This window comes from Mya arenaria, chromosome 7 (genome assembly GCF_026914265.1).
Source record: "Mya arenaria isolate MELC-2E11 chromosome 7, ASM2691426v1".
Lineage (NCBI taxonomy): Eukaryota > Metazoa > Mollusca > Bivalvia > Myida > Myidae > Mya > Mya arenaria.
This window is the reverse complement of record NC_069128.1, coordinates 3,775,603-3,793,051: the sequence shown is the minus strand read 5'-3', so window position 1 is coordinate 3,793,051 and position 17,449 is coordinate 3,775,603. Positions and strand designations below refer to the sequence as shown.

General features: G+C 35.3%; 1 protein-coding gene and 1 non-coding gene across 2 annotated transcripts in view; one reads left to right on the top strand and one right to left on the bottom strand.

The window, feature by feature from the left end:
- The window catches only part of LOC128240343 (CTD small phosphatase-like protein), a 38,925-nt gene extending 24,199 nt beyond the window's left edge, over positions 1–14,726 (bottom strand). The window contains exons 1-2 of the mRNA XM_052956954.1: positions 14,538–14,726; positions 1,500–1,648 (exon numbers count right to left, since the gene is read on the bottom strand). Of these exons, the coding sequence (XP_052812914.1) occupies positions 1,500–1,648; positions 14,538–14,613 (225 nt within the window). The 5' untranslated portion in view covers positions 14,614–14,726. The remainder of the gene's footprint in view (positions 1–1,499; positions 1,649–14,537) is intronic.
- A 1,881-nt stretch (positions 14,727–16,607) lies between these two features.
- Positions 16,608–16,679, top strand: Trnaw-cca (transfer RNA tryptophan (anticodon CCA)). Its single transcript has one exon. It is a non-coding gene; the product is annotated as a tRNA-Trp (tRNA).
- Positions 16,680–17,449: the final 770 nt, after the last annotated feature.

The window sequence follows — 17,449 nt, the reverse complement described above, 5'->3', positions numbered from 1 at the left end:
CTTGGTCATCAAATGGTGAAACAGTAGTTAAAACAAGGCCAATAATTGCACGACTTAATTTAATTCTTCCATGAGCTCCCCGAGAGGTAGTCCAAATAATTGTACGTTGACGGATTTTTTTTAAATTTTTGATATATGGCAAATCCTTCATGTACAAATTGTTTAGTATCAAAAGTGGGTAGTTGTTCCGATCAGGATTACGGGTTAAAGCATATAGCGTCTATAAAATATCATAAAAACAAGAAATATTACCAGATAATGTTATTTTATATTAGTTCCGTACACAAAAAAATAAATATCCAACTTATAATTATGAGTTTGACGGCTTTTTTTCATTTCATTCTGTCAAAACATAACGATATATACATGAAGGGCACCTGCAAGGCTTCAGGGCACAGTTTTAAACCCTTGGAACATTTCGGCCATGGCCGAGTTGTTACGATTGTATAACGAGGTCTATCTCGAAGCTTTGTCGGAGGAGGTCGAGCTATTACGATTGTATCGAGTTGTTCCCCTTCGCATAATTGTTGTCTGTGTCAGTCAACTTTCGTTTTATAGGAAAGGTAAACAACTTGTTTTAATGCACTAAACGCTTGTTTAGTGCAAAATAACATTTCACTTACATGGTAAAATATGAATATAACTCTTTATGATCAATTTCAACCATAAAATACTTCACTTAAAACAATTTCAATATTTTTAAAACACCCCCGTTTTTTGCACATTCCCGTTTAGACGTTAGGGATTGGAAGAATCCCGTATAACACGTCTATTATTTTAGACTACCCGAGAGGATGCCAGGAATTATTCTTTGTGTGTTTGTAGATGAATTCTACTCCTATCTCATCAATCATTAAAGCAAGAATTCTTGGCCTTGTTTAACATAAACATAACGTCACTAATATTCAGTGTACAATGTTTGATGTTAGAAGATATTAAGGTTTCCACGTTAAGACCAACACGGATGAGGACACCAACGCTATGACAATTCAAGCATCATTTTTCTCAAGAAATCGATATACTATCGTTTGCAAGTAGAGTAATTAACATACCAAAGCATGCTCGTCCATCAATTAAGCAAAGCATGATGGCAAAGCCATTTTGCACAAAAGAACAGTCAAACACTAGCTTTGAGCAGTCAGTTTCAAGGGAGTTTCGTTTTTCTTGTGGGCTGAATTTAAAGCTCTAATTTAATTGGTTGGTTGAAGTGAAATCGCAAACTACATGTATGGATTCTTTGCGAGGGTATGAGCCTGCCCCATCCGAAGTAAGTTCCACATGATACATAAAAGTATACACTATATCATTGATGGCAGCAGCCGATTTCTTTGATGTGTAAAGATGATGGACAGGTATCAGATCTTTCACCTTACTTAAAATTCACTTGATAGATTGTGGCAGAAGTAACGCCATGATTATTAATTGCTTTAAAACCTTGAAATGCTAAGATCATTCGCAAACAGTTGTATAAGCTGAAGATGAAAAAATCAATGACTTACTCGAATAACCTCTCCTGGGTTCCCATTCTCTTCTCGCACTGACGGCGTGTAGGCACTTGAGTTTGAGTTATTGTTCTTGTTACCGAAGCAACAAAAGAACGAGCTGAGGATACCACGGTTCCGCTTCTTGTTGTTCACCGTCGTCGACCCTGAAAGTAAAGAGAAAATGTTTTGTTTTTTTATTATTTTACGTCATTGGCACAATGGAATTTTTAAATGTACATCATAATCTCAGAAAACCAAGGGCCCATCCTTGCTTCTGCCCTTTCTGCAACACAGATGTTTTATCAACTGAGCTTTTACCCAAGCACGGATAACTAAAGTCTTTCTGATGTTTGAGTGTCAGAGCTTATAACTATGGACAATCAACTCTTCCCCAAAAAGTATATGGTTTAAATAAAGTTTGGGGGATTTGGGGTCATCTTCCATGAAAATGTACATATTTTTGCTATAATATTTCTGCTTGTAAAACTAAAAGCTCTATGCTAGGCATTTACACATGTTCATTTGATATAGTCCAAGATTTTTAATCATGACCAAATATCTTACACTCTAGAGAGTTTAAAAATGTTGTAATATCTACATGAACTTTACTACCAAGTGCTTCACTATTTTCTTATATTATAATCTCTAGCTTAAACAATGTCAAGGCTTGTAACAGCCTGGATCAAACATGGAACAGTTTTTACAATGAAGGGAGAAATTTCCATTAAGCCATGTTTTGTCCTATAGTTTACAGAGAGAAAATCTTCTCCCTCAGCTCAAAATAAGAAGGGAAACTTTCTCAACCAAGACTTTATACAGCTTTTTCTGTATCTTTAAATCAGTGAAAACCCAAATATTATGAAATAATCTATGATGTAAATTTCTGAACTTTAATATCAAAAATAATTATGATTAAAATAAAATTTATTTTTAAACTTGTGCCTTAAAAATTGAGATCCAATTATCTGGAGTTGTAAAAGTCTTGGATTTCCCTTCTATGTGATGTTCAGCAATTCCGCAATTTTATCTTAAAAGCATTCATATGTATTTCGTCCAATGAAAGCCAATTGTATTTGGTAAAAGGCAGAGTAAATGGACAAACTGATAAGGTGTTTTTATTATGAAAGCAAATAAAGCCATTTTTTCCCATTTTCATCACTGTTGACTAATAACGTTTTATTAAGTTCACCTCTTCAAGAAAGCCAATCAGAGCCAAGAATTTCATGCAGTTTATTGTGGTAATAGGTGTACGTGAATGAGTCAATTCATAGTGGGGCCAATGAAAATTACTCAAAGGCTAAATAATACCTGAACTGATTTTCTTCTTCGAAGATCAGACACGCTATTTCTTCACAAAACAGACAAATATTAAACGCAAAATCAAATCAATATGACAAAAAATCATAAGGTTAATTTTGCAAGGCAATACCAGATTTTTTCAAAATAGAATACTTATGAATATATATATATTATATATATTATATGGCCCCCATGTAGCACTTGTCCTTTATGATGCGAGAATTTGTTCAATAACCTGGAATGTCCATAAATGCAAATCAAATTGTCGAACCAATGCATTATTTCGTTCTCTGATGGGTTAGCGAGTCTATAAATAAACCGTCTAACAAGACATTTTCTTAGGTATAATAAGATCCAGTAAACAGATTAGCCCACACATCAGTAATATATTTACATATGTGCATTGATTTTAGGAAGCTAGACTTATGACTAGAACTGTAAGCCAAAGGCTAACGAATACCCCCCAACCCTTCCCTGTCTAGGTTGTTTGCCCTGGCCTTAGTTATGGTATCATTAGAAAGCACAAGGCAATACATTTATTTAGTTTATTTAGAATACCTAAGGCAGGATATTCCAAAATGAAGGTGGACGGGTGAATTTGGCAGTCTGCCAACCCAATTTCTGTTTACCCACCCCCACCCCCCCACACATGAGTACCAAGGAAATAATACAGGTGTAAAAAATCACATATACAAAGGTTCACATAATGGTCATGGATATCCATGGATATCTGAAAGTTTGTTGTTTCTCTCATTTTCACCATAAAGGGGTCATGACTCCTGGCAGGATATTCCAAAATGAAGGTGGACGGGTGAATTTGGCAGTCTGCCAACCCAATTTCTGTTTACCCACCCCCACCCCCCCACACATGAGTACCAAGGAAATAATACAGGTGTAAAAAATCACATATACAAAGGTTCACATAATGGTCATGGATATCTGAAAGTTTGAGAAAAATATATTGAAAAATGACAAAGGAGTAGGCCACCAAAGCGAATATTACCACACTCCCACCCACCTCAGGGGAGATAACAAACCTGTTTCTCTCATTTTCACCATAAAGGGGTCATGATGAAAAATGACAAAGGAGTAGGCCACCAAAGCGAATATTACCCCACTCCCACCCACCTCAGGGGAGATAACAAACCTGTTTCTCTCATTTTCACCATAAAGGGGTCATGACTCCTGACAGGATATTCCAAAATGAAGGTGGACGGGTGAATTTGACAGTCTGCCAACCCAATTTCTGTTTACCCACCCCCACCACCTCCCCCCCACACATGAGTACCAAGGAAATAATACAGGTGCACAAAATCACATATACAAAGGTTCACATCATGGTCATGGATAGCTGAAAGTTTGAGAAAAATATATTGAAAAATTACAAAGGAGTAGGCCACCAAAGCGAATATATTGTAACAAATTTAAGGCCTGTATGCACCTAACTTCAGGACTTTTGATGGTCTTTTTAAGGACAAAATCAATTAAAGGTCTTTTTAAGGCCATGCAAACATTCTGATTAATACAGGTGCACCAAATCTCATATTCAACAGTTCATATCATGGTCATGGACATCTGAAAGTTTGAAAAAGATTTATAGAAAAAATGAGAAAAAATGACCAAGGATTAGGCTAGACAAAGCTGTATAATTTTTGCCTATTTTAACTTATTCAGGGGCCATAATTGGAGACATGATCATGTGATTCCAACCACAATCACAGGGGCAAATGTTCTCACCATGGCTAAAAGTTTGAAAAAGATTCATTCAAAAATGATGAAGGAGTAGGACGAACAAAACTTATTTTACCCAATTTAACTCATTAAGGGGCCACAACTCCACTCAGGATCATGTGACTCCCACCAAATTCATGGAGGCAAAGGTTTACATCATGGCCATTAATATTTGAAAGTTTGAAAAAGATTTGCTCAATAGCTTCAAAGAAGAATCCTGGACAAAGCTAATTTTGCCCAATTTAACTCATTAAGGGGCCACAACTCCACTCAGGATCATGCGACTCTGACCAAATCCACGGAGGCACAGGTTTACATCATGGTCATTAATATTTGAAAGTTTGAAAAAGATTTGTTCAATAACGACAAAGATGAATCCCGGACAAAAAAAACGGACGGACAGATGGACAGACGGACAGACAGACAGACAGACGGACAGACGGACAACCCGATTCCAGTATACCCCCCCCCCAAACTTTGTTTTGGGGGGTATAATAATTATAAGAAACGACAAGGGAACAGCAAGTGGTCGGTAACACTCCTCCATTATTTTTTGGGTCAAGGGCAAAACTCAACCATTAGTTAAGCCAGAGTTATGTGCCTCGCTTCACAAAATAATAGTTATATACATATTTTAATTGTCAACATAGAACTTATTTGTGTAAACATCATGACTGGATTTTGAATCATGGCCAAAGACTATTGTGACCGAACACATGAGCTTAACAGATCAGGTTAAAAAAACTGTATACAACCAATATATTCTAATATATAGGACTTTTTTAAAGTTCTTAAAAAGGAAGAAACCAGATCCCCAGAATTAAATAACTATCCTAGTGTTCACTATCAAAATCATGACACCCGTTACAACAAGTTTTAAAGTTAGAGAGGGCACACTTAAGGGGACACCTAGAGATAGGATCTAAATATGGCTAAGGGTGTATGGTTCCCCCACCCCAAACAATTTTTGTTTTGTAATTTTAGTCTTTAATTGTGCATTTTGAGGAGACACATTTACATGAAATGATCACTTGGAACGTTTTAGTGGGAAGGGGGAGCATCCGGTGTCCCCCCACCCCCTCTCCTGATCATCAACATGTCGCTTATAATAACAGGTTATCAAAATGGATAAAAAACTTATTTCAAACTCATTATTTTAATAACAATATCTTTTCAGTTTTCAACAGCATAACACATTGTAACAATCATCTAATCATCATGTCAAAACATACAAAGAGGTCATACGAAAAGGTCATACAGGCATTGGTTTATATATATATATCAGAGTAGACATTCCATTTGTTTACCCTACAGTAACTATCATATGTACCACGGTTAAACTAATACAGTACATTGGCAAACTGTAATCTAGGTGAACTATTTAATATGCGGTTTGGGCTAGGTCAACTGACGCTAAACATTATACACCCCTATACTAATGATCAAAACTGTATTCATTACCTATTGAGGCACAACGGTCATAATAATTTATTAGGTCGGTCGATAGATGCCCATAGTATTGTACAGAAAGTCTTCATCAATAAGAAATTAATGTAAGTAATGGAGTATTAAATAAACAATATTACAAAAATACAATTTTTAAATAAAGATCATTGTTCAATTAATAATATAAAGATTAAAACTAGCTTCAACATTCCAGTAAAATGAAACAATTAAGGATTTATCACATTTTTTCTTGTGTTTATGCTGTTTGAATGCAGTAGGACACGGGAGCAAATTTCATGAAGCGAGTTAACGCTTCTTGGTCATTCGCGAATGTAAATATAACAAAATTTTCATTGCTGTTGTGTTTTGATGTAGGTATGTTATGAAGACACTTAAACTTTTACTACATTTATTCTTCAAGTGCATCGCATGTGAGAACTTCAAAATAGTCTAAATCATTCTACCTATCATTAAATCTCTCTAATACTTTCAGGGGTTCCACTTTGGTGCCTTACCCGGCCGGGGACTGATTTGCATATCGAGGCGGAGCTTCTAAGCTCACAACATTACAATTGCGATCATTGAATTGGCTACCTGTTGGCATATACATTATTATACTTACATTTATTATAAGTGTTTGTTTGTTTTTTGCTATGACAAAAACTCCTTGTCTAGAAGTAACAACTTCTGGCAGGGAACAGAGTTTATAATTCAACAAACCACGGGATGGATGCAGAAGTTGGTACAACTCCAAAATATGCATAACATGCGCGTACAGACAATACCAGTTCTAAATAATCTAATTCTTTAGTAAAACAACGAACATAGAAATTAGTGTTTATTGGTCATTAACAATGGTTAGTTGGTCATTAACAATGGTTAGTTGGTTATTTAACAATGGTTAATGCTGGACTTGAGGGTCTGTTTTCATAGATGAGTCTATTAAGGAGATACGATATCTCACAACAATGCTGAACAATCTCTTTAGTCTAGATTTCCCCTCTCTTGAACCTCTGCCAAAAAAATATAGCATGAATGTTTGTATAGTTCAAATGTTTAAATGTTTTGACTAGGTTAAGGTGGTCACACTGTTGAAGACCATTCTGAAATCAGATCTCAACTAACTGCAATCAATGATTTAATTCTTAAAGAAAATATATTGATACAGTATATTAATTGTAAATTTCAGAGTAGTTTAGATTTATGCATCATTGATTTCATATTTAGGTCAGAAAGCAAATATAAACATTATATTTGTGTTTTAACCTATTTAGATGTTTACTTTACTTTGGCATCTAAAGTAAATCATTACACAATCGGCTCTTAAATGTTTTATTTGATTTTATATAAACTTTCTATATGTGTTTTAACCTAGACGTCTAGATGTACCGTAGACTTTACATCTGGCATAGAGAAAATTTACATTTCTAATCTGATGGTACACAGTCATGAAATAGACACTTCTATTAATTGGAAATCCAGCTATCTGATTGGACAAAATCTGGGGCAACATAGTAATGTATTGAAACTTTCAAAGAAGTCTTAAAGGCACTTAAAAACAATTCTGTCATGGATTAAATCCTCTAAATTGGCACTGAAAACTGTGATAGTATTAGTCACAAAATTTGATGTGCCAAATCTTAATGTTAATTGAAATTCATCCAAATCTATCCAAGTTGCTTAACTCTGTATGGAAACCATATTAGTCCTTTCCAACCTCTTCCAACAGAGTGTTTGTGTCATTTTTTCTCTCACCATTTTGGGAAATGGGTTGGGGCCTTTCTGACTGGGAAAATCCATCATTTTGACTAAAACTGGGAATTCTAATTTAGCCTAGGATGGAAAGGAATGCATTAAAAATGGACAGAAAATATAAAATAATGTGATCAAGTTCATTATGTTAACCCTTTAGTGCATGTATACGAGATAGGCCGATATAGCTCATTACCAGATGTATGTATATACGCATTTGGCCGACCGTATCCATTACTGGATGTAAACGCATGGCCCGCATATTTCAATAGGGTCATTTCAATTTTTCAATTTTGCATCTTTCTTTTTGTAAACAATATCCCAGATGTTTATAAAATTAAAGTTTAACCTTTTGTGTATTGATTTTCCCTTGAAAATATCGTCTGCTAAATTGAGAAGGTGTTTATACTCCCAATCGCAGGTGTGATATCCCATTGTGACGTAATAAGACCACGAGCTAAGTACTGTATGGAATTTCCCCCAAATTCATTGATGCGTAAATCATTAAATATATTACGTCAGTTCAGTTTACCATTAAAATCAATTGAGATTATATTTACTTAAAGGTAATATTTTGTTTACAAACAAAAGAAACAATTAGTAAATGAGAAAATGATGGGTAAATTTTCTGTGAAGCTTATATAATGTCCATCATAGTTTTGGCTGTAAAATAGGTCATGTGCAAGCGTTTTGTTTGATCTAGATCTTTTTATTCATACCGGAACATCATTTATCGGCTTTCTTTTTTTGTAAACAATTTTATGAGGGGGTAATAAAGTTAAACAGACACCTTGGACTGGATCTCTCAGCTGGATGACACCGGATATTCCTGACATATTTCTGTGTATTAATACACAAGAACATAAATTGTAGGCTTTTTAATCCAGATGGGTCTTTTTTATGATAGGGGTAATAAAAATTAGATCGATCCCAGCATTTTATTACCCTTTGATTTACTGCAATTATGACATTTCAAAGAAATTTTACAAATCCATCTTGAAAATACATTCACAGCTGAAATAAAATAATTTAATATTTCATCATTGACACCATTTATTAGATAATTTAATTATCTATAAAAAATGAATTCACATAAAAAAGATTTGGACACAATTATTTGGAGTAACATTGATTTTAAGGTCATACTGCTGTATTCATTTTCTCATTTTCAAATATCCAGAAAAGTACCTATGCACATAAGGACTGCTTATCAGTACGATGGCTATTGACTAGGAGGTGTAATCTGGCCACTTGTCTATGTGCTAAAGGGTTAAGACCACATAAAGCCTTCCATACAAAAATGTTTTGGTGGTCAAAATTTGATAAAATATTATTATTTTTGGAAACATAAATTGTGATTTTTAATTTAAAATGTGGGAAAATGTATAGGATTCGCATTGGAATTGGTCAAAGAAAATAACAACACTGAATTTTCCAGAAAACTTATCCCTGCCATCAAGTAAATGGAAAAATAACACTCATAATCAGTGTTCTCAATAAGAACCGGCTGCCGGCCAAAATGGACAGTTCAAATGTCAATAGGACTGGTTCATATTTGGAAAACTAAATGAATTTTCAGTAAAATAAGTAGAAGCTGGTCGGTTACTTAACTATTTGAGCGGGTTCAACCGAAACTTATTGAGAACCCTGCATAATACAAACACTCAAAGAATAAGAAATTAGATATGATTTTTGAAAAAAAAAATAACCATCAAAATTGAGCATTGATTGATTTTCAGCTGAAAAACAATCATTCCAGTTTGAGATATTTCTATAACAGCACTGAGTTTGGTTCAATCCCGCAGTTTGGCAATGCCTTATTCAATACCATAGCTCGAGTGCACGAGATCTCAAGGAACTCAAGACACTGTCCCATGACAAACCCATGATATAATGTAAGAATCAATGACAGGTAGTCCAGACTGAACTAACCGGAAACAACAATGGTAAGGCATGGTCTCCATTAATCCATTAATATATAGGTACAGTAATTGCTACAACTGTATAACAAGAAAAATGTGTTCAGTGGGTTGGGGGTGTTGTGTTAGGTACAAATGCCCGGCTATTCCAGAAACATAAATTGTCACCAGCAAGATCAGGTTGGGGGAGGGGAGTGGATATACAGGGGTTTTTAGACAGCATGATTTATGGCAAGGGGTCTTTTGGACACACCCAAGCTGTCGGGCAACCAAACTATATGAATATATGTAGATTGTGCAGGATTTTACATGCCGAAAAGACAAAGATGTTGATGCATGGAACATCTCCATACCTCCCTGCGCCTGGGGCAAAACCCAAATATTACAGTTTCAGATCAAGTTTGTGAAATCCTAAGGGTGCCTTTACTTTACCCCACAACCATTAAATGCAGTATTGCTGTCCTGTTGGATTTTTGACCCTGAAGATGGCTTTACTGCACAGGATGAATCTCACAATATCTTTCAGGATCAAAAAAAAAAATTCATCTACCTTTTATCCACGACACAAATTTTCTCAACCGCCCGACAACAAAAGTCCACACTGTTAAACCATTTGTTTTCTTAAACGCTCCCATCTCAAGTTTTTTAGTCTTACATAGATCTTTTATAATAACTCTTATTCAAAACGTGCAAATATTAGTACATGTCAACTTTGAATTGATATTGTCAAGCAGCCATAGCAAGAAAAATCCTTTTAAGACTGTTTCAAAAATATTGACAATTAGATATCAATAAATCTAATACCGCAGTAGCAAGTACAAGTAAGCAACTGTTCAAATTGTGTCAAAGTTTGAAAATGAAGTAACCAGTCAGGCCATACCATTCTGATGCTTCGATTGTCGGATTTACTGCAGAATAGGATATTTTTGCAAAATTGCCAAAAAAAAAGCACATTCTTGTGAAGCCCCTGAAATCAAATAATGAAGAACAACATTCTGTTATTATAATTTAAGCCTCTGGCAAAATCAGGAAGATTAAAACAGTATTAATATAAATTGAATACTTCATGCTAGCTCAAAGGGTATTTTGAGCAGGGAAAATAAAGTTAAAATTGTTCAAGATTTTCAAATATAAAAATTATCACATACGGGAAGAATAGTTTTAAGTATTAAAACAAAACATAAAAAATCTAAAAAAAAAATATCCGTTCACACCAATGTTTTCCAGCAAAAAACAATCTAACAAAAAATTACATTGGTGTGGCCCTTATTAAACATAATTTTAATAATCACGATCATGACATTATAACCTGACGAACTAACAAGATAAAAGTAGCCATCCAATTTCTGTGAATGATATAGTTTGTATCATTTCGTACTATAATTTAATATGTACATGTACCATATCTGTCTACCTGACCTAACTGTGTTTAAATGTATCCTAATGTTGTAATGACCAGACCGACTTTAATTAAAACAGGACGCTAAAGTTAAATATAATCACAGCCCTCAAACATGAATGTGATCTTAGTACAATACTAAAATGGGCATAATAATATCAACATACTTTAATAGCTGCTACGTCAAATAAGGTGATGAGAGATGGAAAAAAATATATGTGCCAGACAGTATTAGTGACAGAATTAGCAACAACAAGTAACTTCTAATATTCGTATTATATTCGTCAGATCAATATTTCAACATCTGAACGTGGTCGGGATGTGAAGGGGGAGGGGATACAGTCATCGAAATAAGACTTTTGGATCAACAAGCCCGAATTATTATACTATTGCTTGGCATCAAATTTTTTAACAAGCCCTGCTATATAAAATTCAGAATTTGAGCAAGCCCGAAAGACATTTTACCCGTGCCGGGCTTGCGGGTTTGTGCTTATTTTGACCACTGGGAGTAGCGGCTGTGAGGCATAATAGGGACATCAGCAGGCAACTGTGATTCCTAATCCTAACACATTTTTTTTGCCCTGATAGGCCACCTGGGAAATTACCTTTACTTAAAATATTTTCAAAGGATTTTGTATGCCAAGAACACTTCTAACACCAGGGAGATTGACAATATTCCCTGTTCCAAAGTTGAGATTTCGACAACGAAATTTGCAGTTTGTCTAAATGCCTGGTAGTGTCCGTCAGCACCTCCCTCGGGCATATTATTGATAGGTGCAATACCTACATAATGCTATTGTATTCAATTTAAATTAATAAGCACATATTCAACAACAATTTATCATTCCTGATCTTGATTGAACAAAAAATGTGCAAAAACTATTTTTAAGTCTATTTTGCACCATCAGTCTGAGTTATTCAATTGAGTAAACTTTTTCTGACAATTCTATTAATTAACCTCAATGTTAATGATAAACTCGATGCACCAAACATTGTAATCATTAATATCAACAAGTCCTATTTTGGGACAGATTTGATAAATCTGAAAGTAACATACATGATGACGTGATATAATAATTATCATTCTATCTTGGCAAGCAATCTTATCATGAAATGGAATTCAACTGGTAAACAAAGATATTTCAGCAATACATATGATGCATTTTCAAGATAAACACTTATGTCATAAGAATAACAAATGCTTATGGAGTAACGTAATCCACTTTGAAATGGCAGCCACAAATATTGAATTTGTACTACAGTAAGTACTACTAGTACATGCATGAAAGGCTAACCATAGCATGTTAATTATCGGGCATAGAACAAATATAGGTGTGTTTCTGGTTTTGGCCTGTAAAAAATATAGGTCAGTAGGTAGGGTAAACAGAAGTGAAAACACTGAATTAGTTATTACACTAGTTCTTCTCATTTCAGGACTGATTTTAATTCCTATTTGGTTTACAGACTGAATTTTCTTTTAATTATTAATTGATGCCTCTCTATATATAAATGTTCGCTCTGGTGACCACTATATGATGTATTCTAAGGCCTTCCTTTATTTATAACTTAAACACATATCATAGTATGTATTTATTATAAGACAATGCTCTGAAATAAATGGCAACATCAAAGCTTAACATTTCAAACATCATTTTAGTTTTTAGTAATTTTATATATATATATATATAGGATATTACATTAGAAATATATACCTAATATATACCTAACTTTCTAAGGGAAAGGTTTTCCCTTGAATGTTTTAGCTAGGGTTGTTTGAGAAATGGTTTAAAAGGATTCCAATAATGACTAAAAATATTATAGTAAATAATATTATTTTATTTGGAGGTGCAAGTGATGCACAGTAAGTTGTAAATGAAAATCCCTTGCAAAAAAATAGAGTCAGAGAGTTGTGGAGCAAATATCTCTATTGAGCGCTAGCCTTGAGGGACTCAGGGTTTTTAAAATATGTTAGTTTTTGAGCAAATATCTTCATTCTAGGCTAGCGTTCAACAGAGCATGCTGAGCTACATGTACCAAATAACCACTAATAAAATCAATTTTATGACATAATAACTTGTTCGGTATTTGGTCTAAATAATATACATGTTGGTGAACTTATTCATCGAGTTTAAATGTTTGTTATTGATAATTAGTCACCTTAAATGTTCTTTTATCAAGGTTTCACAATAATTAATCTCATCCTGAAAATGCTACTATACTATTTAGTCATTTCGATTTTATTTCACTTATTTTTTTTTTTTTTTGGGGGGGGGGGGCTTAAAAGGAAACAAATTGATATTATAACAAATAAGTATCTATCATCAAATTCATATGACTTGTTTGCTGGGCGAATAGAAAATTCAAGGCTTGCTGTGTTTCCAGCAGCAACGCAGCGTGCACTGGCCATAAATATTAAATGATCAATTATCTAGAATAGGTAAAACTTCAAAAAATTCAACAACTTCAAAAGTTTGATGTTGTTCAATAATGCTTTTCTTATACGCTTCTTCAAATAGTGTGTGCCCAGTTGTTAACAAAGTTCACCATCACAACGCTCAAAATTTTAATGTCAACGTCAAATAGTTAGCCAAAAAATAACTGTTTTGAAGTTTAGAAATTGTTGGGTAATAACAACTGTTATAAGCTTGTCATATTGTGACAATGCGTTTCTCAAAAAGCATTAACAATTAAAATGTGAATCAATATAAAATGTATTAGAATATTGATTAAATTCGCTCCCACCAGTGAGTTGGTTATTTATTTCGGGCATCACAGTATACTAGAACGCCTGTATTGCCATGCCAAAAGATCAACTTGTGGAATTCCGAAAATGGCTCAACAGGCCAGACCCAAAGTAAATAAGTATTAACCGAGATTGAAAATGCCAGGGTCAATTCTTTGTACAATAATTAGTTAGTGCAAATGGCTTTCAAAAGTTAAACTTTTGTTAAACTTTGAATAGAAGTGAGTTACAGGGAAATCCTTTCCTAAAAATCTACATGACTACGACAGCATTTTAGTGTGTGAATTGTTAGCCACATTTTTGGTTCAATTAGGTTACATTCTACAGAACTAAGTGGATAATGACGAAAACATCTCACAATTAAACCTTTAATATCGATAAAATTGCAAATGGAATCGCTATAGAGAGGCCAATGCTTTAGAAAGGTGCTCAAAACTTTATAAAGCAATAGCAACTTGTTGACATGACAGAATGTACAGTACGATGCATTTTTGCTACTTTTTGTGTGGCATATTTTTATGACCTTCACCTTAATTTACATGTAAATAATGAAATTTGGAGTCAGTAACTATCTGACAATACAGATCAACGATGAATTTTATTATTTTAAGCGAAAGTAAGAATAATCTTTCACAGTTTATCGATATAATAAGCCTCAAAAACGCATTTAGTAAGGCAGGTGAGGCGCTACTTTCTATCGCGTAATAATATTTGGCAACTATTTTACGCCATTTTCGATACCACTTGCAAACATGATTTCTTACCTTTTTCCGTCGAAGGAAATGTGTGTAATTGCTCGTCATCTCGTGACACTTGAGTTATTATGGACGGTGCGTCCATCTATATTCCAAAAATGTGATTAAATCCGTGGTTTTTGTTTCGCCATTTGTCCGATATATGGAAAGTAATATACACAAAATGGAGCCTAATAACCACTACCGCATGTATTACTACTCTGTTTCTATCCATTATGAATAATAATTGGGTCAATGTAAACTAGTAAGATACCGTACATACTACCTGTAAAATACGCGGGAAAATGAACGGCGCTTTAATTAATGACTTTTACAAGTCCCTTGTCGGCATTTTGAAAAGGAGTTAAACATGCCTGAAATTGTTATTGATTCATCAATGTCATGGCAATATATTCAAAGGTATCCCTTTAGGGAAAGACCTACTTGCACGTGAGAACAAGTTGCTTTATACTTTGTTGACTATAATTTTAGCGTATGGGGGGGGGGGGGGAATTGCTACTAGATCTACATGTGCAAAATATAACTATGCTGCAAAAAAACCTGCCGACAAAACTACAGTACAATATTTTTAATCGTACACGAACTTCATCATGGCATTGTTTTAACGAAATAAAATGATTTAAAGCAGAGGCGGTTCCATTGATAGACGTTCGAGGGGGCGACACTTGTGTGCGCAACTCATTTAATATGCGCCCCTCCATCAATACCGATTTGTTATGGTTTAGAATGTTGGCGGGGGGGGGGGTACACATCCACGAAATTGTTCAACAATTCAGTCAGAACAGTCAACAAGTCAGAAACTGGTGCATTTTTGCGTAGTTGTTTCCTCCGGTATTCTTGCACCCCCCCCCCACCCCCTAAAAACACACAAAAAATCGACTTATGTTAAAAAGAAATAAAAAAAAGTTTGTTTTTTCTATGCCATTCTGCTTGAGGCGGTCAAGTGGTGCCTTATCCTCACTCGGACTGCTGGCCCAACCTGGGACTGACCACTGCTGGCCCAACCTGGGACTGACCACACACCCTCAACCCCCCCCCCCCCCACACACACATTTAGGAAGAAGATAATTGCGCACTCGGGGCAAGTTAGCGCAGTCCGCCCACTGGGCATCGTCGGATATCCACGGTTGACACATTCTATAACTCTCCATTCATGTAAATGGAATGGGTCAGTTGTTGGAATACCGGGACAATTCATACTGGGGCTCCCCCACCCCTGTCAGTTCTCATTGAAAACTACACCTCCACTTAATATTGGCTATGGAAAGCTCTAATGTTTGTTTTAAGTATTTGGAAAAGGTTGGCTTCCGAATTTTAAGACATTTTTTTTTACAATTTTACGATACTTTTTGTTCAACAATTACATGTACATGGTCCAATGAAATAGCATTATGAATCATGGCCTCCCTTGGTAGACTGGAAGTCATTTTAAACCGACATTAACATGCAATTAAGATAGATAGATAGACATAGTGAGTTTCGGATGAGTGACTTTTTGAATGCAACCTACATGTTCAGTCAATGAAGTACTAGACTTAATCATTAATGATTTCAAATTTTGGCGGGTGTTTAAAGGTCCACATACTGCCACTCCGACATGGTCGATACACACTGTGTCAGCAAATGGGTTAATATTCTAAGTCAATTAGGTTATGTGAATCAAAATCTTGATGATTAAGAAGGGCTTCTTCGCTACGCTCACTCCGCCCGTTCTTTATCACTTAGATTTTACTTCTGCCATCTTACTATTACTGCAGTTAAATAAACAATTACCCAACTCTCATCAGCGAGGCACTGTGGCGCAACGGTACATTTAGTTCGTCTGACCCCAGATCTTAAGATTGCGTGTTCAAATCACGACAGGGTCACTTTTGGTATTAGAAGAAAATTACTTTAAAGTATTAAATGATTCTTTCTTTCTTTCAACATTAAATACGTTTTGTTTTTATGAAAAAAAATATGCTTAAACAGCTTGAACTACCCTTTTTAGGTAAACTAAAAAATGCTGAACAGTCAGAACTGTTCGGACGGACTAGACAAACTACATAGATATAACTTAAGCATGTACATTTCTATCAAGGCCCTGTGGCGCAACGGTAGCGCGTCTGACTCCAGATCAGAAGGTTGCGTGTTCAAATCACGTCGGGGTCACTTTTTATTTGGAATACTTATTTGTCTCATATTTACAGAAAAGTTAACTTTCATTACGTTCCACTCAAATTAAAGCAGCTAGAACTACAAGTGCAGTGTTGTTTTTAAAATGAAATTGGGAACAAAGTCAACTTAAAATCAAAACACCACCGGCACTGATCGTAGCGTGGTTAGTGTCAGCTGAGATCATGAGTTCAATCACACAGTCGATTTCCGCTCGGATCGTCTATGACAATACTGGTCATCACTTAGGACTGGCCTTTGAACTTGGCGTTTCATAGCTCGGTGTTTATTAGAAAACAAGTTTCGTTGAGTATTTATTTCGATGTATGTAATACAATGACCATTTTCTAAACGTTTTTAAATTTCTTTATATGTATTCAGTTTCTTATGCAAGTTTATAATAGCTCTTAGTAGTAACTTCTGAGTATGTAAGATTCCTTTGTTACCGACACGGAGCGCCACGTGGTTTACGTCCGACCCTTCTGATAATGTAAGGTTCCCTTGTTACCGACACGGAGCGCCCCTTGGTTTACGTCCGACCCTTCTGATTATGTAAGGTTCCCTTGCTGCTGACACGGAGCGCCACGTGGTTTACGTCCGACCCTTCTGATTATGTAAGGTTCCTTTGTTACCGACACGGAGCGCCACGTGGTTTACGTCCGACCCTTCTGATAATGTAAGGTTCCCTTGTTACCGACACGGAGCGCCCCTTGGTTTACGTCCGACCCTTCTGATTATGTAAGGTTCCCTTGCTACTGACACGGAGC